The sequence below is a fragment of the Uloborus diversus genome, chromosome 3 (assembly GCF_026930045.1).
Source record: "Uloborus diversus isolate 005 chromosome 3, Udiv.v.3.1, whole genome shotgun sequence".
NCBI lineage: Eukaryota > Metazoa > Arthropoda > Arachnida > Araneae > Uloboridae > Uloborus > Uloborus diversus.
This window is the reverse complement of record NC_072733.1, coordinates 70,795,449-70,805,113: the sequence shown is the minus strand read 5'-3', so window position 1 is coordinate 70,805,113 and position 9,665 is coordinate 70,795,449. Positions and strand designations below refer to the sequence as shown.

The 9,665-nt window shown below is 36.1% G+C and overlaps 1 protein-coding gene across 1 annotated transcript; it reads left to right on the top strand.

The window, feature by feature from the left end:
- The first annotated feature begins 7,010 nt into the window (after positions 1-7,010).
- LOC129218789 (zinc finger protein 22-like) lies at positions 7,011-9,148 on the top strand. The gene is made up of 3 exons (XM_054853111.1): positions 7,011-7,082; positions 7,184-7,297; positions 8,684-9,148. Exons 1-3 carry the CDS (start codon positions 7,011-7,013, stop codon positions 9,146-9,148), a joined length of 651 nt encoding a protein of 216 aa, XP_054709086.1.
- The last annotated feature ends 517 nt before the right edge of the window (positions 9,149-9,665 follow it).

The following is a 9,665-nucleotide window of genomic DNA, read 5'->3' as shown; positions in this document are numbered from 1 at the left end:
TTCATCATCACCGAATGTGTCAAAAGAGCTATTCCCGTGTATCGTGTGAAAGATTTAATGGGTGAACCCATCCAAGGAACTTTTTATCCTCAAGAATTACAAAAAGTCAAATTGAAAGAAGATTACACCGTCGAAAAAATTTTAAGAAAGAGAAAAAAGGAAAACAAAACAGAATATTTTGTGAAATTTTGCGGTTATCCCGAAAAATTTAATCAATGGATCCCAGCTTCACATTTATCCAACCTATAAATACTTGAGACACGATATCATTTGCTCACTTTGCAAGATGGGCTCGTTCTATGTGACTTTGCCCAGCGACAGCTCATTAAACTATTTCCCAGATAATAAAATATCTCATTTTATTACACGTCTACCGACCCCAATCGAATTGACTGGACATTGGGATTGTGCGCTGGTAGAAGTCATTTACCCGCATACTTGGTATTATGTGAATCGAGAGAATAATTTAATTGGATTCGATCCAGGTGATGGAAAAGAATTAGGAAGAAATATTCCACCCGGATGTTACGAAAATGTATCAGACATTTTGAAGGAGATAAGCATACCTGATCATAATAAAATTTCATTCAATTACAATCACGTCACGAAACGCTTTCTTGTTAAAGTGAAAAACAATGCACGCGTCGTCTTTCACGAAGGATTATCACAGATGTTAGGATTTCCCCCAATGGTTATAGGGGGCGATAGCGACAGAAATGTTGAACAGACCGTATTCAGCTCGCAGATCGCAGATCCTAATGCTCATTTCAGAGTGCTGATGGTTTATACAGATATTATCGAACCTCAAATCATAGGCAATGTGTATGCTCCGCTCCTGCGAACAATTAAAGTGAGCGGTTCAGACGGTGAAATGGTGAGTGTAGAATATGAAAGACCTCATTATTTGCCCGTGAGTCGAAAAATTATCGACACTATTGAAATCGTTATAAGAACCAACACAGGAATATTAGCGCCATTCGAGCGTGGAAGGTCGTACGTGAAACTTCATTTTCGTCAGAAATTCCTCTCGTCCCATATCAATGCTGTCAAAAATCCTTTGAGGATTACTACACTTATCAATCTGGAAATGGTCTTAATTATTATCAAGGTGCACCCTATCAAAGAGGTTACGGTTTCGGCGGACTCTTTAAATCTTTCTTCAGGGCTGCAGCCCCACTTTTCAAGTTGGGAGCCAAAGCGGTCGGTAAACAAATTTTGAACAGCGGTCTAGATGTATTCAACGACGTGTCACGTGGTGAAAATCTCAAAGCGGTTGCTAAACGACGTTTGAAGGAAGCCGGTAAAAACTTGACGGATAAAGCTGCAGTTAAATTAAAGACCATGATCGGCTCCGGCAGAAGGAATAAAAAGCGCAAACTTCCCAAGAAACAAGTCAGTTTTCACAAAACCAAGAGAGTGAAAACACATCACGATATTTTCTCTTAAAAAATGTCTTCTCTCATTCATCGCGATTCTCCAGTGTGTGTGAAATCAGAACTGAACTTATTTCACACTGCCTCCCACTCAAGCTGCTATTGAAAAAGGACAATTTGTCGAATATCATCCCATCGCAAGCATTCAAGACGGATCGCCTCTCGAATTTTCAATATCTGGCAGCGGCGTGGAATATACAGATCTCAGCGCATCCTACATTTACGTGAAAGAGAAAATCGTCAAAGCGGATGGATCCAACTTATCACCGAAAATCAGCAAGCCCGATGGATCGGAAGTCGAAAAAGCCGTTGCCCCAACCAACCTATTCCTCCATTCTCTTTTCTCGCAAATCGATGTCAGTTTGAATGAACGAAATGTTTCATCTCCAAGTAATACGTACCCTTATCGTGCATACATCGAAACGCTTCTAAATTATGGAGAAGATGCCAAGAAAAGTCAACTTACCTGTGCGATGTTTTACAAAGACGATGATCCCTCACAAATCGACCCCACGGCCGAGAACGCTGGCCCAGGATTGAAATCAAGATATGAACTCAGTAAACACAATAAAACATTTGATATGATTGGACAATTACACTCGGATATTTTTTACAGAACCGTCTTATGTTGAATTTGGTTGATATTAAAATTAAAATGACTCGAAGCAATGCAGCGTTTTGTCTTCTATCACCGAAAGCGGATGCAGCATACAAAGTGATATTAAAACATGCCTCGTTATTCATACGAAAAGTGCAAGTGAGCCCAGGATTTTCACTAGGTCATGCAAAAGCTTTGGGAAAAAGTTCTGCCAGGTACCCCATCGACAGAGTTTTATGCAAAACCTATTCTATTTCGAAAGGAAGTTTTTCCTTCATGCAAGACAATGTATTTTTAGGTGTAATGCCTAAAAGAGTAATGATTGCCTGCATCGAAAAGCTGCTATGAACGGTCATTATTCAAAGAATCCCTTTCTATTTTCGCATCATAATGTGAATTTCATCTCTATTTACGTAGACGGGCAACCTGTACCGTGCAAACCATTGGAATTGGATTTTGAAAATAATAATTATATTCGTGCTTATCACAGTTTGTTTGATGGATTTAATAGTGATAAGGGTATCTATTTATCACGTGAACAGTTCGCACGAGGCACGACACTTTACAATTTTGATCTCTCAGCAGACCTATGCAATGGTCCCCATTTAAATTTACAGCATCAAGGAAATTTGAGAGTTGAAATTAAATTTAGCAAAGCCATCGAAGAAACACTCTCATTATTAATCTACGCCGAATTTCAAAACGCGATTGAAATTACGAAATCTCGTCACGTCTTGTGTGATTTTGCAAATTAGAATGGATTCGAATCAACTTCGAACAATTTTACAGCAAGATTCAATCACTAAAAAATATTTCATACATGTGTTTCCAAGTGATCATCTGGGAGACATTGTCATCGATACGACGCCCTCCTGTTTTGTTGCAAATGTGGACACTTCGACAGAATCTGGAAGCCATTGGGTGGCTTTTTATGTCGATGGAAAACAATTGGAATTTCTTGATTCTTATGGAAATCCATCCTCTTTTTCCAAAGGACCTATTGATGATTTTCTATCACGATTTTCAAATGTAAACTTTAATCCTATGACATTGCAAAGTAATGTCACTGCAGTATGTGGCTAATATTGTATTTATTATTTGCATTCAAAATGTCGCGGTCATTCATTGAAAAATATATTGTCTTCTTTTATAAATACACATGTGTGTAATGATAAAATTGTTTACAATTTTGTAGCAAAACATTTTCATGTATTTCCGAATTTCAATCAATAAATATATTTAAATGAATATCATCGTTGTTTGTCTCTCATTCACCATGGAGTTTCCAAAGTTACAAGTCAGCTTTACAATGGTGGCTGCTGGCCCAACATCTTCGGGAAAATCATTTTTCGTAGCTGATCTCATCAAGCATAAACAAGAAATGTTTTCGATTGTTCCCGATAAAATTATATTGTTCTATGGAATCTATCAAGAATTATACGATACTATTCCCGACGTGACGTTTGTGGAAGGATTTCCTTCAAATTATAAAGAATATTTAGGATTTTCCACCTTATTCATCTTAGATAACCAGATGGCAGAGTGCGGGAAAAATGACGTCATCACTAAACTTTTCACACACGGAAGTCATCATTTGAATGTATCTGTGATTTTCATCACACAGAATTTTTTCACAAAGGGAAAGAAATGCGTGAAATTACTTTAAATGCACATTATACGAGGCGTATCCGGAAAGTAAGTACCGTTTCGTTCTAATGCCGCTGCAGCGCTGCTGTCGGCACTCAGTGCATGCGTACTTGTTCCTCTGTTCATCGGCTACAAACTCGCGCCATTACGGTTGATTTGTCTTGTGTTTTGCGTTTACTGTGGCCGTATATAATGTTTAAAAAAACTGATGATCCCGCCGACTGTGAAATTCGTTCTGTGATCTGGTTTTTGAATGCAAACGTAGAGGAATGCTCAGTGAAGGAATTGTGTTGCTGCATGACAATGCTCGGCCCCATACTGCTCGTGACACTCAAAGACTAATTGAACAGTTTGGTTGGGAGCAGTTTAATCACCCGCCGTACAGCCCAGACTTGGCACCGTCTGATTTCCACTTGTTCCTGCACATGAAACGAGAACTTGGAGGTAGGCGCTTTGCTTGTGATGACGACGCAAAAACCGCTGTAAATTTATGGCTCTCTTCATTGGCGGCAAGTTTCTTTGAGGCAGCTATAAATAAGCCGGTGAGCCGCTACGACAAGTGCCTCAACAATGGTGGAAACTATGTTGAAAAATAATTTAAGGTATGATCTTTCATGTAAACATTAAATAATCTTTAAAAAAAATTTTTTTATAGCTTTTTTTTCAAAACGGTACTTACTTTCCGGATACGCCTCGTATTATGCTTTTCAAAAATAGAAGAGATTTGAGTCAAGTAACTCATCTAGGAAAACAGATTTTTGCCAGACATTTAAAATTTTTTCAAGAAGTGTATGAGGATGCAACGAAGGGGAAATTTTCATATCTATTAATCGATTTGAAAAATGATACACCCGAGGAATTGCGCCTGCGCACAAATATTCTGCCCAATCAGACTCAATATATATATCAGAGAAAAGTACTATAAAAATGAATGGGTATAAATAATAACATTCATTTGTCATCATGGCAATTACAAAGCAACAACTGAACGAGCTGCACCTTCTGCAAATCTGTCCAGCAAAACTTCAAAAAGAGTTACTGAAAAAGATTGATGTGAAATGTATCAAAGCAATTTGTGAGTGCTGTCACAACACACTGAAAGGAAATATTCCTCTATCGAAACATCAAAAGAAGAACTTGTCAAAGCACAAAACAACTCTGCGCAAATTAGCAAATCGAAAATTGGCTTTGTCGAAAAAGCGAAAGTTGGTTGTTCAAAAAGGTGGATTTTTGAAATTTTTAATCCCCGCAGCTGTAAGCTTACTATCAACTATACTAGGAAATGGAGCACGCTAAGAAATATTCCTTGGTTCCCGAGGAAATATTTCAAAAACATACAGTCACACCCAATCAATTGAGTGAGTTGGATCGTGAAATGTTAAAGATTTTACAGAGCAAGTTAGAGGAACATGAAAAGTTATCGAACTATACAGAATTGCTACAAAGGAAGTTGAACATGACAGAATTCAACCCAAAATGGATCCAACCTCAAGAAAATAAAGTTATTGAAAAAGAAGAAGAAGAAAGAAAAATAACAAAAACTGAAAATTATGAACCTACGATACTGAAAAGTATTTCAAAGAATTACCTGCATCAAGCAAGAAATCTGTTGGATCTCCTGAAGAAACATTCCGATCTTTTATCATGGAATGAAAAAGGACAAATTATTTATAAAAAACAAAACATTCCGAATAGTGCGGATCTGATGAATTTAATTTTCAGCAATCGAAAAAATATTCATGTACCATGGAAAGATGAATTTTTACATACGTTAAACGAAATAAATGTACCCAAACATTTTGTGAAAAATAAGTATTTGTCTGATGTTACTCCAATCTTTGTACCCAAAGATAAAATTTCACCTGAAATTGTTAAAACACCTAAAAAAGGAAGGGCAAAAAGACAGCCCGATTTTGTATGGGATACAATGTATAAATAAAAATATTTTAATTCATTAATTCTGTCTCGTTATTTTTAACTGATCACATGCACATGAAAACAAAGAAATTAAATTTGAACAAAGAGAATAATGTAAATAGTATATACAAAAACTACTTACAAATCATCCATTCGAGCTTTTAAATGTACCACAGTTTTATATTCGTACGCAATGAAATAATATCATTCATCTGAAGAATGTTTTTACTTGTGTTGAAAATGCTACTTTTCTTTTATCGCACTAAGAAAAGAGAACGCTGTCGAATGGGGTATTGAATTTTCTTCCTTCCTTCAGCAGGACTTGTCACGCATAAAAAAAGTCAATCGCTTTGTTAAACGTTTCCCCCAACCCATTCAAAACGAGGTGTAAAATTCAATGGAGTGTAAAATGGGATTAGGAAATAGAATGTGTTCTTGCGAAGGGTGTCAGAAAGTGGTAAGGTATTTAATTTCATCTATAGGTTTTAAAAAATTAATTATTCGATCTTAATTTATAAAAACTGTAGCTTTGTTGCATATTCCCATGGAACGAACAAGACATGATCTTAACGTTTCTGATCGGCGCTCCTTATCAGAGATGTGACGCGTTATCATCGGTTGCTGTGATGACTTACCGTCACGCGGTTTTTAGAGTAGGGTGGAAGGGTGAAATCATTGTTTATATTGATGAATCATGATTGTTTCGGGTGGGGTCGATCTATGATTGAGATTTGCTGTGACGTTTGAGAAACGTGAACTAATTTTAATTGGTTAGAAGTGGTGTCATTTTAAAGAACGCGCATTGGACGGCTCGACCAACGTCATTTGTTAATGTGTTCGACGTCATTCGTGATATAAAATGTAACTGATTACGAAAATTACTCATTTCTGATCTTCGCTTCTTGCTAGTCAGACGTTCTCTCGCTACTTTGGCTCTTGCCTTGTGATTTTACTCTCAGCATTTGCCCTGCTTTTCAGTTATTTCGTTCCTTTTTTGAGTGATTCAATCGTTTAGTTGCGGAAATGAAATTTACCAAGGAAAACACTGCTTCAACTTCTTCTTCTTCTTCCGTAAGTATAATTTTATTTTGTAATTAATTCGTTTAACTTTGTGATTCATTTCGGATACATCGTTTAACTTTTCCGATTTAACTTTTAATTTATTAATTTTTAGTTCGAATACTTAATTTTTAACTTAGCAATTGATTTTCAATTCTTAATTCATTTTGACTTTACAATTGTTTATTCATTAATTTTTAATTCGAATACTCAATTTTGAACTTTTTGATTTAGTTTCATAATTTAATTTTAACTTTGCAATTAATTCTTAACATTACTTTCGATTTTCTTAATTTTGCATTTAATTTAATTCAGTTTATAATTTTGGTTTTGATGAATCGGAATGGGACGCGATTATGACGTCCGGTCCTGAATCTGCGTTGGTACCACCATCAGTTGCAATGCCTCCTCCTGGATTCACATCACTTGTAAGCATTATTTCATATTGTAATTATATTTTTGATGAATATGCATTGTAATCATATTTTTTATCGAATATGTATTCATTATTTTATTATTTTGAAAACAGGCCGGCCCAAGCGGAGTCCTACAACCTAGTACCACAACATTCATGGATGTTCCATCTAATATAACGGCTGCAGTGCCCCCTCCTCCTCCAAATGCCACATCGAAATCATCGCATGTAAGTAATTTTTCATTTTAATGATATTGTATTTCAGACTATTAACAAAATTATCTCTTTTGATTTTTCATAACAAGTAAAAATCTTTTGACTGTTTATATGTAGATCTAGTAAAAAGAAAATTTTTCGTTACAAGTTAAAATCTGTTTAACTGTTTATACGCTGTAAAATCATGAAAAAAAAAAAAAAAACTCTGAAATTAGTATCGTTCTTTTCAAATCTCTCTCCCCCCCCCCCCTCTTGCTTAATTGATTATTAAATCTTTTCAGCGAGAGTGAATTTAGAATTGTATATGTGCTTACAGGTGCGCGGATAATGTGAAAAAATGTATTTTATTGATTATGTGGGTTTTTTTTTTTTGGAAGTGTGATTGGGATTGAGTTGCATAAAATTTTTTTGTTTAACAAGTTGAGAAATTGGTGAGAGGAAAAAAATTTATGTTTGTAACTATTTACAGTTCGGAAGAAAAATTTATTTTTGAATGATTGAGAAAAAAATTATGTTTTGAAAAAAATATTCTTACGAGATAGAATTTTTAATTAGTTTGAAAATTTATTTTTGAAAGTTTTAAGGAAAAAAATTATTTTGTTATAAAAATTTTATATGCGAGTTCAATTAATATATGCGAAAAAGAAAAATTAACGTATGCGATAAAAATAACTTAAGAAACTTCTTGAAATTTATTTACGATTCGAAAAAAATTCCAACGCTGAAAAGAACTGTTTACACTTTGTGCGAAAAGAGATTTTCTTTTCAAAAAAGACCCTTTCCTCTTTAAATGGTCCACAGTTGTGTGATGACGCGTAAAATCCACCGGACTTTCGAATGCAGTGACCGGAAAATTCTCTCTCTCTCTCTCGCTCTCTCCCATTCACACGTTGTTGATAAACAAAGCTACGGAAAGTTTGTTTCTCTGAAGATGGGATTTCTTACTGTGTACTTATTCTCTTGAAACATGTTTTAGGTTCGCGATTAAGTTTGAAATGTATTTTATGTTTTCAGATTCGCATGGGATTAATTGTTGGGATTGTATTTTTTTTTTAAAGGTTATGTTTGTTAGGATTTTCAGATGTGGTAAGTGATTATTGTTTTGTAATATCTGTAATGAAAATAGGTTTTCATAGAGTTAGGGGATCTTTCATTAGACTTCATTTGCGAATTTTTATCGTGTTGAGAATAGACTTTTGATGATGAGATTTCGTTGTGAATTTTTGAATTCTCTTGATAATTCCATTGAGAATTTTTATTGTGTTAAAAATTGACTTCCGATGAGGGGATTCCGTTGGGAGAATAGGTTTTCATTAGACTTCCTTTAAGAGTAGATTTTGAGGGAAAACTTTGCTTTTTAAAGCTCAATTCTAAAAGACATTTTTGTCTCTTTGATAGGTGTGTGATACCTGTGGAAAGGTTTTTTCACAGAAGAAAAACTTGAACCAGCATTTGAAAATTCATATGGATGTAAAACCGTTTTCATGTGATGAATGCGGTAAAGGATTCACACGCATGACTAATTTAACTCGCCATAAGATGAGTCATGCTCCTGCATCTGTCAGCGGCATATTAAAGTGTAAGGACTGTAGCATGACATTTACAAGGCAAGACAATTTGAGAAGGCACGAACGAGCGGCTCATGGCGAAGCGATTCACAAGTGTCCACTTTGTGATCGAGCCTTTCAACAAAAGTCCAACCTCATGCAGCATGTGAGAGTATCACATGCTGCACCTGTTAAGCGCAAAGCTAAAAATGAGGGTCCCACCCCGGCTAAACGTGCCAGAAGAACGAGGGAGACGGCATTAGGCGTTTTCGCCTCTGAAAAATTGAAGCCTACAAAGAAAATACCGAAGACGTAAAAATGAGCCTCGAGGATTGAGGCCTAAAATTTTGGATGTCGTCGTAGACGAAATTCGGGAGAAGCATGCCATCAAGTGGCGTATTATCATGAAGGCGCAAGTCTCTCGAAGAATCGACACTGGGGAACGACAAGTGATTACTCATCACTTTGGAAGCGTTTTCCAGATCGAGCTCGTCGAAGACACCATTCCGGAGCATCTTGAGGAAGCTTTCTCCAAGGTAGAAAAAACCTTCGAAGAATTTCTGAAGCTTGGGTCGGGGTGGACCCTGGATCACGTCATTCACGTGGAAGTTGTCAGTGCAAAGTATGCGCCATTGGCTGGAAGAAGCTACATTCCGCTCACTAGTAAGATGCAGGCGAAGAAAGCGGTGCTCAACATACAAAATGAGGATGATAAGTGTTTGGTTTGGTGTTTGTTGGCACACAAGATGAAACTTCACTGGAGTTTGAAACCTGAACGAGTTTCTCACTACACATCTCAAGAACAAGAAATCAAGATGGAAGGGGTTGAATTT